Here is a 20,138-nt window from a genome sequence, read left to right as displayed (position 1 = left end):
CAATCGATAGCTTTGAAGAGATCTAACATTTCTCATAAATGTATTTCACACAGAAAAGTCGGCCGAAATGAAGAAATTCACTTCTGGAGCTAATGGCCACATGTTTTTGTCTCTTTTAAAGCGAGAGCAGGGGGAGAAAACAGAGAACAAAGTTTAAGAAAGGAAAGACTGCATCTATTTTCTTGCACATTGCAGTGTTTGCTGCGTCTTCTTGTGTGTTTGGACTACCAGGACAGGGGGCCGTGGGCCTGGGAGGAGTCAGAGAAAGAAGAGGCGCTGTAAGAAGTTTCACTATACTGTATGTCTTTGTGTAAAAATTCACATGAAGACAAAAAGTGTAACAGAAATTAGCCAGAGGAATCTGAGCCTCAGTGTTTGCCAACAAAATTACTTTTTGTGCCATTTCCTTGTCTGTTCATACAGAGTTAACCAGTGGATCTGAAGTCAGTCTTTTATTAAACAAAAAAAAAAAAAATGTTTTCAAAAGCCCGATATGTCAAATGCCACCCTTCCTTCAACTGAAAATCTTCACCCTCCTTTTTCATAAGTCACAGGGTTTTTTTCACACTTGAGCAAAACCAAGTGCAGATTAGATGAGAGAGGGCTTCCTGTTCTTGGTGGCGTAGCTGCAGTGAAGCTTCCTGTCACCAAACGTTAAGGTGAAGGCAGACTTTTATTGGTGTGACATCACTCCCACTTGCTTGACTTGAAACCAGAGGCGAGGTTTAGGGTTTGGGGAACAAGTCCAGGGAGCTGCATCAACTGATAAGACAGGAAATGTGTGTAGTTTAAAATAAGGCAACGGTTCGAACTCGGTTCTTTAGCTTAGTCTAGGTTTTAGTTTAGGTCTGGAATTACAGCTTCAGTTTGGCAAGTTGACATCGGTCACTCGCTAGGGCTCGACTGTGCGGTGTGTGGCCATACACACCCTAACTCGGGGATATGGCAGCTCTTAGCGGGGTGAAGATGTTGCTGCTCTTGGCTGCGATCATCGGTTTGGCCAACTGTAAGTAAACCATCTGTAATGACAATGGCTTTCTTTATGAGAGAGACTGTGAGGAGGAGGAAGTGGTGTTGTGTGATGTCTCCTTGCGCCTGTCAACTGCAAAAGAGTCCAAAATAAGTCACAAAATGGTGCAAAACAAGTCAGAGAAGAAGAACAAGTTAGCTGTTTTTGAAGCTCTGGCATCTGGGTGTTGAGTGTGTGTTAGTGTCTGTGAGTGAAGACGAACTATTTTCCATGTGTGAGATAGAGACATAAATCTGTCAGCAGAAAAGGCTTTTTTTAATTTTATTTTTTGTTTAAAAAAATGGAAACAGCACCATGAAAAAATGTAATAATTTTTTATTTTTTTATTTTTTTAAAAAAAAAGAGGGCAGAAATGACAGGCTACTGTATATCACGCCTTTGAGCTGCTGCGTCTGCGTTCGTGCTACTTCACATTTCTGAAACTTTCCAAACCCAAAGAACAACCAGACAGACAGTAAAGCGCACACACTTGTGATGCGCTGGAAAGTGACAGGTTTGTGAGCCGCCTTTGGCAAAAGAATAAACACTAATGTTCAATCAAAGGCCGCCGTTAATAAGAAGAAGACACCCTTTTTAACACGTTCCTTCACTCGGTACAAAGGCAATGGGAATTTTTGCAGTCATGTTTCTGTTCTGCTTTGACATTTTGTGCGTGCATGCTTGTGTGTAGGTGTGAATGTGTACCGTAGCCTGTATGTGTATGTGTGTGTGGGTGGAGAGTGTGGAGGTTATGTCTGTCAGAAATTAGAGAATTGTTCGGGGTGTGTCCCTGTAAGCTTCTTCGTTTAGTTGTGGCTCCGTTGTGTACGATAAACGAGAAACGGTGTGTGTGTGTGTGTGTGCGCGCGTTTGCGTGCAAAGCCACACTCACCTTACCGCCTCGAGCATCACTGACAGTTCTGCTACTGTTCAACACAACAAACGGTGTTCTCTCTATTTTCAGCCAGACGTCTTTGCACATGATCAGAAATATCATTCTATTTATTTCACTCTGTCATTTTTATTGTCAGTCGAGGTCAGCCGGTGTTTTCTCACAGATAGTGTAACTCAGGCTATGTGTGTGAGGGGACCTATTGTGGCCATTTTTATAGACCACCTCACTTTTCCATTGATTATTTTGTGAAGCCTTTTAGCATTTAGCGTTTAAATTCAGCTAAATTCTTCTCTTAATATTCATACTTACCACCGATTACATGTCAGGTTGAAATACTTGTTGTCTCATTCCTCTACATTTATACATTTAACTGATGTAAATCATAAAATGTTGACCGCTGCTGGAGCTGCAGAGCAGATTTTATGCTAAATCCAGTTTTGGCTGCTTAATCCCAGGCCCATCCACTCCACATGTTAAAGTGACCTTCTGTAAAACACTGAACTAATGGCGGGGAGCAGCTTGTGTGTGAATGAGAAACATTGTAAAGCGCTCTGCGTGGCTTTTAATGTTCCACAATTTAAAAACCTGCAATGAGAAAAGCTGTAAATTTACCCCAGAACATGAGAACATGGCAAAATAGTGAGAATATTCACCTTTTATATTAAAATGCTGTTAAAATGTAAATGCAACACTAATTATTATCAAATATATAGCTCTATAACTGTGAAAACTAAAACTTTTTCTTAAATTTTAAACTAAATTTGTATGTACTTTCTCTTTAGGAGACTTTTTTAACTGCAACTCCACTACATACCAGTATACAGCATCATAACATTAGCTTTATGCTATTTTAACATTTAACATTTAATTTCCAGAGGCAGCTAATGCTTATTAAATGTGTAAATATGAATCACATGCAAATATTGTCCATACATTCAGCTTTATTTGGTTCTCCGATCTTGAACCAGGTAAACGTAGATTTTAAATTAAAGAGTAGTATCATTTTAAGAGCGATGCAGCGGAAAATAAAGTAGTTGACGCTATATACACTGTTGGCAGTAAAGTTTTACTTGGAATAAAATATTTTTTTACCTATTTTCATAAAATGTTTGTGATCTGTATGAATAGGAATAAAAAGAGGAAAAAAGTCCAACTTCATGGGCAATAGTGTGTATTTGGGTTCCATACATAATAAAGCTGTTAAGTTTTTGATCAGCTCAGTTGAAGTGAAAGATAAAGATCACGCTTCTTAAATACAGGCGAGCTCTGGTCCATTGAACATGCAGCCAGTTTTAGCTGCAGGAGGACGGAGTTGTGAGAGCTAAAAGTTGACCACTTCCGTGTTCCATTCTGAGTTGCCTTCATTTCCTGTCAGAGCCGAGTCGAGTGGTGCGGTCCAGGCGCACAGTGAGACACGGCACAAGTAAATGACTTGAGAATTCACAGAGAAAAAAAAAAAGAAAAGAGGAAGGACAGTGCCTAAAATGAAGAAGTGAGGTCAGAAATGTTGTCCGTGCTGCATGATTAAAGCAGTTTTTGGAAAGGAGGGAGCGGTATGCTTGTCACAAAGCAGGAGATCTGCACAAATGCAAAATCTAAAAAGAAAAAGAAACACTGATGCAGAAACGTGATAAGGAGGAAACTGATGCGTGAATGACGGATCTAGGCAACAACAAATACAAAAAAAGTAAATGCAAAGAGTTGTCTCTCTCACGCTACTGGTGCTTCTTTCTCTGACCCTTGAACTCCTTAATTTAACCATCACAACTTTGTTTCGCACTTTAATCTGAAGACTTTGGCGAAAAGAGATTAAAGGAAAAACTACAAATACTCACACAAAAAAATAAAAAGAGCCAAATGCGCTTTATTTTTTCTGCTGCAGATCACTCTTGTTTGCTAAATGTGCGCAGTTGAAGTGCGGCACCTTCAAATAAAGTCTTCTCACGTCAGACGCGGGCGCGAAAGCACCTCTCGAACCTTTCAACATTTCGGAAAACAGTCAACACTGAACTAATAACCAACACAATGGGCTTGTTTAAGGTGGTGAAATGTCACTGCAGAGAGCATGCACCTCCGCTCAGTACAGAGAAACAAGAACGCGCCAAACCACATCCTGACACTCATAGTTTGTTACCAGTCATCTCCAATTATTCGTTCATTCATTCACTATTGTTATAAAGAACAAATGAAAAATGTTTAGATGCATTTACAGGAAATATAAAATAGTGGACATTAGTGGATAGTTTTTTAAAAAGAAAAATTTAATTTTACAAACTTCTGTAAAGGAATGTAATGTTATAATATGAACAAAAAACTATAAAAAAAAATGCAGCATGAATATAACACAATGATTAATAGACTTATAACTATTTCACTTTACTTAAAGTGAACTTCAGCTCGCATGCGAGGCCGTGAAATGGCCAAACCGAAAGCATCTTTGCAAGTACGGGTTGGTTCTCGGTTTTAGTGTGAGGCAGGAAATCGTGGGGTTTTTTCTTTCTTTTTTTTTTTTTTTTTGCTTTCTGAAATAGAAGTGTGGCTCTTTGCAACATTGCCATGGCAGCCAGGTCGTTCTGCTCTGACTCATCCCAGGGGGCATTCAGGTGTGAGGGGCATTTTTCCTCTTTTGGCCTGATCACGATTTGACCCTCTTGAATTTATCAGATGGGAACGTAGTGAAAATATAATATATTTTTTAATTAACTTTGTTGATGTCATTGTTTTTTGTTGTTTGTTTCGTTGTTTTTTGGGGTTTTTTCAAGGATGATGACGATGATGATGATGATGATGATGACTTACACATTGTTTCTCTTTTGTGATTTCAGGTCAATCAAGTAAGTAGTGATGTATTTAAAACTCTATAAACTCTATAAAGTTTAACCCTTCCAGCTCTGCTCTGTTTTGTGCCACACTGTCCCCTCTCGCACACTGTCTCTTCACAGCCGCAGCAGTTCTTTCTCTAAATGTCTACTGAGTAATCTCTAAACCATAGAATGGATGTTTAATCCATGAAAGAAATAAGAGCTCACACTTTAATTAAACAGCTTCAGATTCTGTCTCAAACTAGTGGTTTTATTTCCCAAAAGTGACCCAGAAGTGAATGTACACGACATGCGAATCTAATTATGCTTTGCTAAAACCGCACTAATTTGCATTGCAAGTCTAATACAGGAAGTAGTCAGATATTCACAAAGTGCACAAAGAAGATAAAGGCCATTTTCAGGTCTATTTATACCGTCAGCTACGTTCCCATTCATTTAAACTGCTTTTACTGTAGCAACATGATATAAACATCTAAAAAAAATGCCTTTAAATTGTAGAGATGTACGTAGGTAAACTATACCGTATGTGTATTTTCCAAATTATATAATGATCATACTTGTTTAATTTGCCTGCCCAAGTGAATTTGTGCTGCTCAGTCACATTTCTTCTTCTGTGGTGCTGTTTTGCCATAGATGCGTTTAATCTCGGCTCCCCGCGACGCTCCCCGCTCGAGCTGAGATAAGTTACACGATTAGTTAATGGTGACGTTGAGTTTAGCGTGGTGCAGATGCCACTTTTTCCACCACAGGGAAAAGTAAGTCATCGTTAATGAATGGTCCGTGTATGTTTTGGTCATTGGATTTTCTGCCCAGAAAAGGACATTAAAAAAAAATATAAAAAAAGGAAAATTGAGGGTCGAGAGTGTATAAACACAACTTTAAAACCAATTCTATTTTCATTTTCTAAAAATAAAATAAAAAATAAAATCATTAGAAAACAGAAACAAGAAAGCATCGTTTTTTTTCATATTTTGAAAGCGGAAGTTGCCGTTTTCAAAGTAAGAGCACGTATGAGGACGTATGTGTTTCTGGCCAGAGCCCAAAGAACATGAGGTCTATCTGTGATTTCCTTAGATTTACTCAGGTTTTTGACACGGCAAAACAAGGCCTGTCATCTGCAGAAATCTCTGCACACGTATCAGTTAATGTTAGCTAGTAGCTAACTATCCCCTGGTCGTATGTAGTTATCTTCAGTTTTCACCTGAAATATGCGGCTCAGTTGTTCTGCAGTGTGTTGTTCCATGTCCATCAACTTCTGTCTTCTAATTATTTTCTTTTTTGTTTTTAGAAACAGTAAATGCGAGCGGGTTTGTTTACCCATTCTCTGCCTCAAAAACTTAATTATTTAGTAATTGTAGAATTTTAAACCACTCTTTTTTTTTAAAATATACTTTTCTAGACGGAAAATAAAATGACCAAGTCATCTGTAACAGGAAAAAAATAATGGTATTTTCTGGAGAATGGGTCAAATTTCTACTGATCCTGGTTTATAGGTACGAAATAAAAGTTTGACATTAAATATGGGAAAACTACATTATACTTTCTTTAAGCTCTGGTTTAATAATAGTTATGATGTGATTTTTAACTTCTGAATTCACAAGGAACGCTCTCTGACTTTTTTTTCCACTTGCTCTTTGGTCCCGCCGAAGCTAAAAACTTCTACCGCTACAGTTGTTTTGTGTCGCCTCTTTTTGTCTTTGCTTTTTTTTTTGTTGTTGTTGTTTCTTTTTAACAAATGAACAGTAACAACAAATGAGGTAAATTATATAAAAGTATCAAAAAGGAAACAGGATTTAAGGTAGGTGGCCATCTTTGTTACAGGGGATGATTTACATGTACACTTGTAGGGACTAGCATTGTGACGTTGTGTTGATTTTTTTCTCTTGGAAAGCTGCTGTTTCATCCTCCTTGCCTCCAAGCACCACCACCACAACTGCTCCTTCATCTCAAGCAACCACCCTTAATGTTAACACCTCACCTCCAAGCACCACGGTAGCAGCTACCACGTCAGAAGCTACTACCAGTGGCACAGACAGCGTAACTCCTACCCCCACATCTCCAAGCACCATGGTAGCACCTATTAACAATTCAGAAGCTACTACCAATGGCTCAGACATCTCAACAACTGCCCCCATACCTCCACTCACCTCTACATCCCTCAACTCAACCTCCTCATTTCAGTCTAACATGACTACAGCACCGTCCGGTAACGTATCCAGACTGTTTACAGTTTTAATGCTGTAAGAAACATGATGAAATGATGATGTCTCAGTTTAGTGTCATGTCAGGTAAGACTGTTGGCAGTAGAGGTTTTCTGTCTGAAGGTGACCTCCAACATGCTCTCTATCCTGCAGCCTCCACTCCTCCTACAAGCATCTCAAACACAACCACTCCTCCTACAACCACTCCATCCACCCTCCAACCAACCTCTCTAACAGACAGAACTCAAAACCAGACCTCACCTCCAGTCACCACGGTGAAAAACGCCACCAAAGGTTGGAGTTCTCTCTATGATTTAATGGCATTGTGGTAAGATTGTGTTATTCATGGAAGTATAGACAATGGGCGCTCACACCACGAGGTACCTGCTGTAGTTTAGAAAAGTGTTTTAAATGACTCATGTCACAGAATCAGATATTAATGTTTGTTTTCCTCTTTTTTAATCTCCTTTAAATGTGTCTTCCAGACTCAACACGTCCAAAGTGTGAGTATCACTTTAAAGATAATTCATCTTGTAGTATTTATGTCCAGCGTCTGTGTTTCTATCTTTACATTAACTCCAGTGAAAGTATATTTCTATTTCAGTCAGTGTACAGAATATATTTTATCAGCAGCAGACACAGAACCATGTTCAACATCAGTTTAACATGTTTAATAATTCTGTTGATTTTCTGTGCAGGTTCTTACACTGTTACACCCATTGAGTTTGGTTTAAAGATTACAGTAAAGAACTTCACCACTGGAAACTACAGCATCAGTATTTCTGAAAAAGACGGATCAGAGACAAAGACGTACACTGAGTTCTCCAATGAAAACTCATCACGTGAAATCAAACACCTGAAGCCCTGTACTGACTATGAGCATAGAGTTACTTTCATTAACAGTGATGGAAATGAAACACCCTGTGACTCTGACCAAGATGTGACTACGACATCTACATTGAGTGAGTACAAATAATTAATACTGTTCTGTTTCTGTTAATTGAAGAAATGTGAATAAAACAGACATGTGTTCATCACTTGTGTATTTCAGGTGAAGTCGACATTAAAGATGTCAGCTGCATGTCTGGATATGTTTGTTACCAAAGTGACTGGAACATCAGCTCTTCACTGTCAACACAAGATAAGATTCAATGCAACAAGAAAACACAAAGTAAAACATGGTGTGTCAAACCTGGTTACGAGGACATTTGCTCAAATTTTACTTCAACCTTCACGTGTGGGAACCCTCCTTTTAGTCGCACCACATTCATCTCTCTTGGTTTGTACAAACTATCAAACTTCATTTTCAAACTCATGTGCTTTACATCTAAAGTTATCAAGTTTTATGTTTCTAATTCTTTCTCTCCACAGATTTCTTAGATCCAAGTGACATAAATCAGACTCCTCCAACTGAACTTCCTGCAGAAATTAAACCAGTGTTTCCACCAAAGTGTCAGAATCTCACCGTTAATTACACCTGTTCAGGTAAAGAAGAGAAGCAGAGAGAAGAAGATTTACAGTGAAACAGATCAGATGTTCTTATTATTGTAAAACTGTGAACAGTGATGAAAATCAATCCTGCTTTTTGTTCTCTGTGATCTATTTATTTATCCTGAATGTGTCCAAATTTGAACTTAAAGTTAAAGATAACTGCTCATAATAATCACTGAGATATAAAAACCATGACTGAAGAAATCATCTCACCCTGGTTTCTCTTCAGAAAGTGGAAAAGTCGACGTCTACAAGAAACTGTCTGAGCTGGAGCCCTTCACAGAATACAGCTGTACTGGTCAGATCAAGAAGAACAACGTCTTCATAGATAAAACAACTCCACCCATTAGTGTTTATATTGACTGTGGTGAGTTGATCTTTACTTTAGCTCATGAATGGAATAAAAACTTTTATCCTCTGATTGTTTAGAGATACTGAATTCATCGTTTCTGATGTCTGTTATATTCCAACAGGTTTTAAAATAACCGTTGTGAGCAAAAACCGAACCGACACGTCCATTGAGCTGAGCTGGACAACAACTAGTGACAACTGTCAACTTGACCTCAACACACTTGAGAAGCTTTCTCATGTGTGTAGCTGTCATGAAACTTACAGTCATAAACCTACTCAAAGTAAGTGAAGTTGTTTTAGATTGACTCTACTTTGTGTTTATATTTTATTTATATATTTCCAACAAGTCACATTTTAGTTTCCTGTGTTATTAAAATACACATGAGACTGAAATCATGTTTGATTCTGTTTTTCTACTGAAGATGTGGTGGCAAAATGTGATTTGAAGCTAAAATGTGTTTCCTTCAAAAATAGTGATAAAGGCAGTATCTCTACAGGTCATATAGTATGTAGTGTATGTATAAAAGTTAATTTAATACATTTATTAAATATATTTAATTGACTTTAAACTGGAGTTTGATTTAAGTTTAAGTGTTTTATTGTTAATAACTTAAAATTACAGAGTTTCTGTTTTTATGAAGCACTTTGTAATGTTGGTGATGAAAGTGCTATAGAAATATAGATTATTGTCATTGTTATTATTTGTTGTAGCTTGTAGGACCAGAATCAGAGCTCTAAAGCAGCGGTGACACATGAGTCATGTTCTTGTCATTTAATGTGTTAACACGACCTGATGACTTCATTTCTGATTTACTGGATATTTCTGACACTTTAAGTTGAAATTCAGTGATTTCAAGTCTCTTTAAATCAAGCTGCTGTTATTAAATCAGACACCACTGATGACATTTCTCTGACATTTACAGTCGTCACAAATCCAGGCCGTGATGGAGGGAGATGTACGGCTACTGGATTAAAACCATTCACTGATTATACCTGTGAAATCAAATCCATCTACAACAACAAGGAAGTTGCTCGAAAAAAAGATGTTACACTGAAAACTGAGCCTGGAAGTAAGTGAACAAGAAAAAATAAATGTAATGGGGAAAAATTAGAAAACCAATTCATGATCAAAATCATTTATTTATGAACATCTATATTTTGTGATTTCTCTGTTAAGATAATGTCATTGATGTAAAAGCTTTGAAAGTTCGTGATCAGCTGACATGTGATGTTTAGTACCATAACTCTTTTAGATCTTGTACAGGACGTATGGTTGTGAAATTCTAGCAAAGATTTGAAGTAGGATCCTCAACTCAACATAATAATGTAATGAAAAGCTCAGTAATTATCTAAGGTAATTTAATGCTAATAATTGTAGTCTTGATCATTATGAAGTGAATTAGAGAGTATATCATTCATTGATACCAGTAGTGTTTATGAGAGAATGAATGTTATAGATGACACTTCTAAAACCTTTCTAAAACGTACCAGGATCACAGTAATGATGGATCTTTAGAGTTAATAGTTGGTAACTTCTGTCAGTCATGGTTCAGATGTTATTGATCTTATTAGTCTGAAATTCTAACACTTAAATACTGATATTTAGGTGTTGATTCAGTTCATTATGACAATTAGCATGAACTGAAAAAAGAATACGTAAAATAACAATTACAATAAACTATTACCAAAGAAAAATAAACAATTTTCTTAAAAAACAAAACATTTTCCAGTAGTGATTTTATTCTGATGCTTTAAATATACTTGAAGTATTGGATTATTAAATTAAAAATATATTTCTGAATATACAGGTTATAAATAAAGTCAAAGCACCAAACTATAAAGGTTTGAGTTTATAAGGAATCATTGTTGAATATCAGATGTAACTTTCTTTCATTGGTTCTTTTTTATTTATTAAACTTTTTATTTGTGTCACGACTGATGCACATAACAATAAATACAGAAATTTATTAATTATGCAAATATATATCAAATTTATGTTTTAACATATTAATTTGCATTTTCATTCTCTTTCAGGACCAGAACCTATTCCACAACTTGATGTGTCTCATCCAGAGAATAATGTGATTATAGTGACCTGTAAATATTCTGGTCCTTTGAATGGACCTAAGAGGATATACAGAGTACGTTTTAATAATCAAGACATGCCTGAGAAGGACAAATGTGAGTTTGAATTCAGAGATCTGAGCTACTCTACGAGCTACGAAGTGAAGGTTAGTGTAATATTACTGTTTGGTTTCACTAGAATATGATCATTTCAATCCTTTATTATTAATGAACTTTCTGTCTTTTCAGGTGATTGTCTGGAATGGACACCATGAGAGTAATCCCACAATAAAAACAGTGACCACTTTCTGTACGTACAGTTTTAATTAGTGACACAAATAGCTCACATTTCATTTTTAAATTCACTCCTACACATTTTAGCTTTGACATAAATTCTACAACTTTTCACTGATGTGCAGATAACGACAAAGCCGTCATTGGGTTCCTGGTTTTCCTCATCATCCTCACGTCTGTGGCTCTGCTCTTGGTCCTCTACAAGATCTACGTTCTGAAACGCAGGAAGTCGCAGTAAGAATCCTTTGCTGTCATACATTTATTACACGAGTAAACCTGCAGGGTTGTTTTTTCATTTATTTATTTATTATCGATAAAGTCAAATTTACAAAGCAGACGTTATTAGAAACATCTCGTTGCTGTTATCAAACTCATCTTTGTTGTTTTCTTTGCAGTGACCTGACTGAACAAATGCAGCTCATCAGTACAGGAAGTGAGTGAATTTTAATGTTAAACATTCGGCTGTGTTTTAAGTTTTTGCTGTGTACGTCCACATATACACAGAACATGTGATGTAATTTCAGCCATGAACAACATAACAGAGGTCACTTACATATGAGAAAGGCTGAGGGGCAAAAGTGTGACCAGTTTTATTATGAGAACATGAATATTTTGGCAAAACCACTAAAATAAAGCAGCCACTTGATCACAGTGTGCATGGTTACGGTTTATTTCTCCACCCTTCAAAAAGCCCAGTTGTTCTTAGTTGTTGTGTCCATGTTAAGCAGGAAGCAGTAAAATATTTTTACTTCATAAAACACACATAAATTACAGGTTATATTATGAAAAATTAAAAAAAATAAATTTAGGATGATTAAACTTAATTAAAAGCTTGAATATGTAGTAAAACATTTATTCATTAAATTTGTGTAACATGAATGCTCTGTGATAACTTTTTTTTTTTTTCATTTTGTGTCCCACTGCTTGACACAAATTGAAATCTACTCTCAATTATTCAGGTCCACTTAACTCATTCAAATCATGTTTATTTTTTTTTATTTTTTTGCACCATAATTCAGGTTAAATCTTGAACCTGGCTGGAGCTTTTCCTTCATCCTTAATGAATAGTTTGTCTTTTAGTTGCGGCTTTGATCATTTTCAATGTTTAGGACATTTTATTTTCAATGCAAATGTTTTCCAGCTCTGAATATTGGACAGAACAGGTCTGAACAGTAAATAACTGGCACACTGCAAATTATTTTAACCCTCCTCAAACCCTGTTTGTCATAAGATTCCATGACTTCGTTCACACATGGCTTCAGAACACATAAAATAATATTTTTTTGTTAAATTTTATGTTCTTTATTCAACCTGTGTTTAAATAAGATAAGATGATCCTATAATTTGTCCCATAGTGTTTTGCACTAATCAACATTTTACACTGTTGATTTGCATTTTGAAGGTAATTTGTTTTGTTTGTTAGATAAAACAGTAGCAAATCTAAAGAAGTAACATTTAAACTGAATTTTATTGTTCTTGGTTACGTTATTATAAAATAAAAAATACAGACAAGTGCAACTATGCATGCATCCTGTTTATATCGATGTTTCAAGTAATTTTCTGTGATTTTTGTGTCTGTAGATGATGAAGAAAGCCTCATGCCAGTTGAACCGATTGGAGCGGAGGTCCTCCTGGAAGCCTACAAGAGGAAGCTGGCTGATGAGGGAAGGCTGTTCCTGGCTGAGTTTCAGGTAAACTCCCTGCTTCGTTTTTTTTTATTTTTTTTTTTTATTTCTACTTCTCTTTTGTTATTTGTGTGAAAGGGTCCCAGGCTTAGCAGAGTAGAGCGAGTGTGACACAGTTTGCTTCTGCTTCCAGAGCGTCCCCAGAATCTTCTCCAGATACACGGTGAAAGAGGCCAAAAAGGCCTGCAACTCCATCAAGAACCGCTACGTGGACATCCTGCCATGTGAGTCTGCCCAGCAACACACACACACAAGAAGTAAAGACAGAAAAACACAGTTCAAAGCACATTATTACGTCAAAATGAAATTGTGTTGCTTTAAGATCTATGGTGCAACAACTTTAATGCTAAACTAGTAATATAAGAGGTCAATAAATATAAATATAAAAACTAAAGGCTCTTTTAAAGTAGATGTCGTTTGGACTTTCCTGCTGCTTCTCCATCGCCGCAATTTTTCAAATTGATTGTTTTAGATGATTAAAGTATCGGTAACTGAGGAGATCGGAAATATAAACATTTGTATGACTCATGTTTGGTGAAATTTCTTGTGAATTTGGCCGAAATTTCTGCAAAAGTTTCAGTTGCCGTTGTTGAAAGTGACAAATAAGCCAAATAAGACACAGTGCCATCTAGCATTTGGCGACGTGCAAAGGTCACTCAGTCTAGGTCCCGCAGGACTAAGAAACAGCCTTAACTATGCGCTGCAGCAAAGCAGAACACAAGAGCTGTGATCAGTCCACTAGTTGTTAGCGTGTTTCCACGTTAGCATCTCAAGTTGCGTCTCCATTTCTGCAATTTTCGAATTAATTGTTTTGGATTAATAAAGTATCGGGAAGGTTAACTGAGGTGGTTCAGAGATACAGACATTTGTATGACTTGTGTTTGGGTGAAACTCACCTGAAATTCACCTGAATTTGCAAGTGAAGCAGGAAGTGGAAAGAAAAAGACACAGCGCCAACTAGTGTTTGGGAGGCGTTTTTACAGCACGAGACAGACTGATGAGGGCACAGCTATAAATGACTCATGTTGGCGTCAGCTACGTGCGAATGTTACTGCATCTAGGTTGCACAGGGCTCTGAAAGAGCCTTAACTATGCGCCATGGTGATGCAAAGCACAACAGCTGTAACTGATCCACTAGGTAGCGGCGTGTTTCCACAGTATTTCCAGCTGCTTCTCCACCTCCGCGATTTCCAAATCAGTTGTTTCGATCAATAAAGTAACTGAGGAGGTTTGGAGATACAAGCATTTGTATGTTGTCTCGTGTTCGGCGGAATTTCAGCGAAAGTTTCAGCCGCCATTGTTGAAAGTGAAACAGGAAGTGGAAAGTGAAGCAGGAAGTACGCGACTGGCAAAAGAGACAGAGTGCCGACTAGTGTTTGAGGCAGGCTACGTGCAGAAGTTACTGCAGTTCAGTCTCAAAGAGCCTTAGACACATTTTCGTGTCAGTTCTGTGTCAGTTTAGAGCAGGAGTCTAAACCGCCTATAAAGGCACATAACAGACTGAATCCACAGTTGCGTAAAGCAATGAAAATGAAGCACAATTATGGATTTATCTATGTCCCTTTGAACCTTAAAGGTTGCAGAGAAATTGCACACACTTAATGTTCATTGTTAAGATGTTTTCTCTCTCTCTCTCTCTGTTCAGACGATTACAACCGTGTCCCTCTGACAACAGGAAATGGAGAAGCTGGCTGCGACTACATCAACGCCAGCTTCATTGATGTACGTCTAGTTTGCATTTCTCGCTGAATGTAACCGCTGCTTCTGCAGCCGTGAGAATTAGACCTAGCGGTTTATTTATACTACATGCAAATGTGCATTTGCAGGGAGTGTCACATGATTTAGCATCAAACGCTTATAACACTTAACTGATCGCCACCTCTCTGCTTCCTGCAGGGTTACAATGAGCCCAAGAAGTACATTGCAGCTCAAGGTAAAAGCAGGTTTTGATGTCTTTACTCGATCAGTGCACATGGATTATTTTACATAACTCTACATGTATGTGCCGCGTGTGTTGTAGGACCCAAGGAAGAAACCGTGGCTGACTTCTGGAGGATGATCTGGGAGCAGAAGTCCTCTATTATCGTCATGGTGACGCGCTGTGAAGAGGGAAACAGGGTGAGGATTTTAAACTTATCGCCATTGTTTTACTGGAAGAATGAAGAGCTTTAGAACATTTACAACAAGTGATCAACTTTATTTATTATGTCGTCACTGACCCGAATCCTCTGCCATGTTCTTTCTGCAGGTCAAGTGTGCACAGTACTGGCCGTCCCCCGAGAGAGAAACCGAGATCTTTGAGGAGTTCATAGTGAAGCTGACCTCAGAGGACCTGTGTCCGGATTACACCATTCGCCATCTCACCCTAACTAATGTGAGTCTAGATACAGAGTTTTATCTTATTAAATGTATTTTATGTATGTTTGTGTGACTATCTGCGTGTGCTTTTGAATGTGTGCAGAAGAAGGACAAGAACACTGAGAGGGAGGTGACCCACATCCAGTTCATGAGTTGGCCGGACCACGGTGTCCCGGGAGAGCCGCACCTCCTCCTGAAGCTGAGGCGGCGGGTCAACACTTTCAAAAATTTCTTCAGCGGCCCCATCGTTGTTCATTGCAGGTAAACGCTCCCATTCCACTTCTGTGAGGGTCCTAATTCCCCATTTAGACATTCAATCATTTTCTTTTCTTTTCCATCATTCCTGGTTGGTTAGAATTTTCTTGCCGGATGTCAGCTTCAGTATTTCTCCTTTACGCGTCGCAGGTTAAAAGTTAAATGACTGATTTGTGATTCTCTCTTGTGCAGCGCGGGAGTCGGAAGGACGGGCACCTACATCGGCATTGATGCCATGATGGAGGGTCTGGAGGCCGAGGGCAGAGTGGACATCTACGGTTATGTCGTCAGGCTGCGCAAACAGAGATGCCTCATGGTTCAAGTGGAGGTAAAACACCGTATCAAGTCATCTTTGTCTGGCTGTGGTTTATGACTTAAAATAATGAGAGTTAGTTTTGCTGGTTGAATATGATTGTACGTATAAATAATAATGAATATATACCAGTAGAGAGAAATAAACAAATGTGAATGGTAATTTCTTTGATAACTTTAATAGTCTGTTTGAGTGGGGTGGTGGTTTGCGCTGATGTTCTCCTTGTGTCTGTGTGGGTCACAGGTCATGAATGAATACATGTCTCCACGTTAGATAAATATGTGCAGCTGTTACGCAATAAATTCTGTGCGTGTTACATCGTCCTATAATATGTTGGATAGGTGAAGAAACAATTTTGTTTTGAGATAATTAGGTTTTCTCTTCGCCCTCAGACTGCTGGTTTGACTATTCTTATACCAAGTGGTGTGTGGGAAACATTTGTGGTGGTCTACCGTGCTCTCGAGCTCTAGCCAGAAATGAGAAACAAAAATAGCACATGGACAGTGTGTGCATGTGCATGAGCAACGTAGTTTTAATTATCAAGTCGAATGCGGTCTGAAAGGTCCACCTCTGCATGAACGCTGAGCGTAACCGCTTTGTTAGGTACCACAAAAACAAGGCCTAATGTCGTATAATGTGATAATGTGTGTATTTAACGTATTAATCTGGCTGGGTGCACATTGTTCACACAGTGCATTAACAAAGCAATCTTTATTTTTTTTAAATTTCAACAGCATCAACAGCAGTTTGTCTTCTGTGTTTGAAGTATATCTGTCCTCCCGTAGGCCCAGTACATCCTGATTCACCAGGCCCTGCTTGAACACAACCAGTTTGGGGAGACGGAGATTCCTCTGTCCGAGCTTCACAGCACACTGAGCACGCTCAAACAGCAGAACCAAGGCAGTGAGCCCAGCTTAATGGAGGAGGAGTTTGATGTAAGGCAGCTCGTTATTTATTTCACTGTTTATAATCATTATAAGTGTTTGTACTTAAATAAACAGACCTTAATGAACCTTTATAATGATTCTTTTTATAAATATTTCAGAGACTCCCCACCTTTAAAAACTGGAGGACCTTCAACGCGGGTCTCACAGAAGAAAACAAGAAGAGGAATCGCTGTTCTTCTGTCATCCCATGTGAGTGTTAGCTAAAAAACTGCACAAACTGTGTTCACGCACGTCTCCACGCGCAAAATTAAGCGCTTTTAATTCCTCAGACGACTACAACCGAGTGTTCCTGAAGCTCGACGAAGGACGCAGCCAAGATAGCGACCCAGACGAAGATGATGAGGAGGAGGAGTCATCGGATGAAGAGGATGAAGAGTCCACTAAATACATCAATGCTTCCCACATCGATGTATGTTAGTTTAGCAGCGCAGCCTCTCAGCTTCTTCACCAAAAAGTGTGTGTGCTGCACTGTGAACACCTTTTCTTTCCTACACAGGGTTACTGGGGCCCACGTGCCCTCATCGCAGCCCAGACACCTCTGCCAGACGTCATGGGCGACTTCTGGACAATGGTGCATCAGAAGAAAGCTTCTGCTGTGGTCATGCTTTCAGAAACCAGTGATAAGGTACCTGCAGCACACATGTAACACTACTGTACGTGTGGCTTTGGTGCACATGCGGTAAACGTGCTCCCCACTCTTCTCGCTGACAGGATTCTGACGCCGTCTACTGGGACAAAGAGAAGAAGACGTACGGGGAGATTGAGGTGGAGGTGGTGAACACAGAGTCCTCCCCGGCTTTCATCAGTCGCAGCATGTTGATCCGTCACGTCAAGGTAACGCCTCAGCCGCCTCCCTTGGTCTCTGACACGGAGCCGCCTCTATTTCCACATTTAACCGCCGAGTTCAACATCACGAGGGTGTTTTGAGCCAACGTCTCTTCTGTCTCTTCTAACAGCGGAAAGAGAGTCGTCCGGTGAAACATTACCAGTTCCTGAAGTGGGGGAGCACAGACCTGCCAGAGAAACCTCAACATCTCACAGATATGATCAAGGACATTAAAAGCCACAAATTGCAGAGGAGCATGCCAGTCGTGGTCCACTGCAAGTGAGTCGAGATGAGCGCAGTCACCCCACTTCCTGCTTCCTATTCCCTTTATGTCGACTCAAAGAGGTCAAACATCTTCAGACTCAAAGCAACTTAGCAAATAGAAAGAAATTCTATTTATTGACATGAATAAGTCAATAAAAGACAATAAGATCATTATTTAGAGTAGAAATTAAGGGTGAATATCTTACAGAAAATATATTTTATAAGAGACGCACTCAGTTGTTTGTAGCGTCGATGGACATATTTGATTTCCTTCTGGGAAGAGAGTGTTGTTTTCAGTCTGGATGGACTGAACTAGAGACACTTAACTTCTAAGAATTACACATGAGAGTTCTTTCAAAAGTCGACTTCACAAGAACAAAAAGAAGAAAAAAAAACCTTGAAAGATAAGAACAACACCAGTTCCTGCAAGTTTCTTTTAATCTGAACAACATTAAATTATATCTCCAATATCTCCACAGCAGTGTAATGTGTTAGCTAATGTTCAAACCATAGAAACTAAATTATATCACCGCTGTGTCACGTCGAGGGCCTCGTTTCATGTGTTTGTGTGTGTCTCCGTCCTCCTCAGTGACGGCTCGTCCCGCTCGGGTATCTTCTGTGCGCTGTGGAACCTGCTGGACAGCGCCGAGACCGAGAAGCTGGTGGACGTCTTCCAAGTGACCAAAACTCTGCGCAAGGAGAGACAATCCATGATCTCCAGCCTGGTAAGAAAGAGGAACCGCAAAAACAAGTCTCCACTCGCGGTTTCGCTGCTTTATTGTAGGAGCGATCTGGTCACAGACAACGTTCTGCAGAGGCTGCACTATTAAAATTAGAGAAGCAAACCCACACGGACTTACTGTAGAGCTTTATTATGGTAGCGTTATGATAGTGGGTAATTCCCATCACTGGTAGTAATTTTTGTTTTTTGCTGACACTGTTGTGAAATGACAAAAAGGGAAAAAGATTAATTATAGTCGCTCTCCTTATGATAACAAATGCTTTAGCACTTCCCTCAAATACTTTCTGACGTCTTTACCCAGTGCCACACCCTGTCCAGAGTTCATTAGCTTCTACGGAAGATGTAAATCATTTTTTAAAAGTACTTCAATAATGTTCTAAATCAGCTGGGGACATGTCTTATAGTGAAATAGTGAAGCTAGTTTTAAATAGAGGCCTGTGGTACAGGAGTAAGACAGTATGTCAACAATTACTTGTTCATTTTATCATGTTTTTGGTGCTCCTATTTGTGCTAATTTAGGAAAAATCTGTCTGTGTTTCTAACAGGAGCACTACCAGTTCTTGTACAGCGCTCTGGAGGGCACCTTCCCCGTCCAGAACGGGGAAGCGAAAGCCGTCCAGGCCGCCACAGCCGCCACAGCCGCCTCAGTCCAGATAGTTGATGAAACCAAAGCTGCAGAGAAGCCGGCAGAGGAGAAGGCCGAGCAGCCTGCCAGCACTACCGACACCAACCAGCAGGCGGCGGAAGCAGCCGAGAGCACTCCTCTGGTGGCCGACGGAGACAAGGAGGACAAGAAAGAGGAGCCTGAGAAGGAGTCCAGCGCCCCCACGGAGACGACACCACTGGAGGACACCAGCAACGGGCCCACTGTCACCGTGGAGGCCTGAGAGAAGCCGCAGGTTTACGTCTGCATCCTTTAATTCTTCTGGTTTTTTGTTTTCGTTTTTTCAATGGTACTTCCTGAATGTATAAACATTGTAAAGCTTTAACACAGTATGGTTTTAGTTAAAGTTCTTTGAATTGGATTCATTTTTATTTTATGACCATTTATCAGCAGCCTATAATAGAATATAAACTAAGTTATAAATAGTTTTAGTGGGTTTACAGCTGTTTTCAAACTGGAGAGGAGGACATAACCAAAAACAAAGCATTTTAAATATCACGTAAATAAATGGTTGTATCATGTGTTTTGATGGAGTTACCGTATTTGTATTAGTTATTTTTTTTTATTATTATTTCCTGCTAAATAAACCAAAGCTGTTGTCTACATTTATATATACAGTACTGCATCTGGTCCAGCTAAATAATGAATACTGTTCATTTCTAAATGCATGTGATACTTTGGCTTTCATTAAAAGATATTTACAATAACAGCTGGATTTTGTGCAGCTTTATTAGGCTTTTTTTCTTTCTTTTTCTTTTTTTTTTTTAGCTTAGCCTCTTATTATAGACGCAAGAAAACATGCTGTTCTTTTTATAAATATATATATAAATTAGCACAGAATTGAATATTTCACATGAGATGCTGCAGTGCTCTTCCCACTGCTTTAAAGTTCCAGTATATATAATTACAATTAGAATTAGAAAAACCTGCATTTGTCTCGCAATGGGGAAATTTCAT

The 20,138-nt window shown here is 38.8% G+C and overlaps 1 protein-coding gene across 3 annotated transcripts; it reads left to right on the top strand.

The window, feature by feature from the left end:
- Positions 1 to 620: 620 nt before the first annotated feature.
- ptprc (protein tyrosine phosphatase receptor type C) lies at positions 621 to 19,890 on the top strand. Of its 3 annotated transcripts, XM_047587691.1 has the most exons (31): positions 621 to 1,006; positions 4,730 to 4,738; positions 6,618 to 6,932; positions 7,081 to 7,221; positions 7,413 to 7,430; positions 7,626 to 7,889; positions 7,979 to 8,206; positions 8,299 to 8,412; positions 8,648 to 8,785; positions 8,892 to 9,050; positions 9,693 to 9,839; positions 10,804 to 11,000; positions 11,083 to 11,143; positions 11,253 to 11,361; positions 11,523 to 11,560; positions 12,709 to 12,818; positions 12,946 to 13,036; positions 14,458 to 14,534; positions 14,709 to 14,745; positions 14,833 to 14,930; positions 15,061 to 15,186; positions 15,274 to 15,431; positions 15,618 to 15,753; positions 16,524 to 16,673; positions 16,784 to 16,874; positions 16,955 to 17,094; positions 17,182 to 17,310; positions 17,397 to 17,519; positions 17,642 to 17,790; positions 18,365 to 18,500; positions 19,063 to 19,890. In XM_047587691.1, exons 1-31 carry the CDS (start codon positions 943 to 945, stop codon positions 19,402 to 19,404), a joined length of 4,095 nt encoding a protein of 1,364 aa, XP_047443647.1. In that variant the 5' UTR covers positions 621 to 942; the 3' UTR covers positions 19,405 to 19,890. The 3 variants fall into 3 exon arrangements, with proteins under 3 accessions (XP_047443647.1, XP_047443648.1, XP_047443649.1); XM_047587692.1 differs by lacking the exon at positions 6,618 to 6,932 and having other exon boundaries at positions 622 to 1,006; XM_047587693.1 differs by lacking the exons at positions 6,618 to 6,932; positions 7,081 to 7,221 and having other exon boundaries at positions 623 to 1,006.
- Positions 19,891 to 20,138: the final 248 nt, after the last annotated feature.

The sequence above is a fragment of the Mugil cephalus genome, chromosome 6 (assembly GCF_022458985.1).
Source record: "Mugil cephalus isolate CIBA_MC_2020 chromosome 6, CIBA_Mcephalus_1.1, whole genome shotgun sequence".
NCBI classification, from domain to species: Eukaryota; Metazoa; Chordata; class Actinopteri; order Mugiliformes; family Mugilidae; genus Mugil; species Mugil cephalus.
Note: the sequence above shows the minus strand (reverse complement) of the source record. Positions and strands in the feature narration are given on the sequence as shown.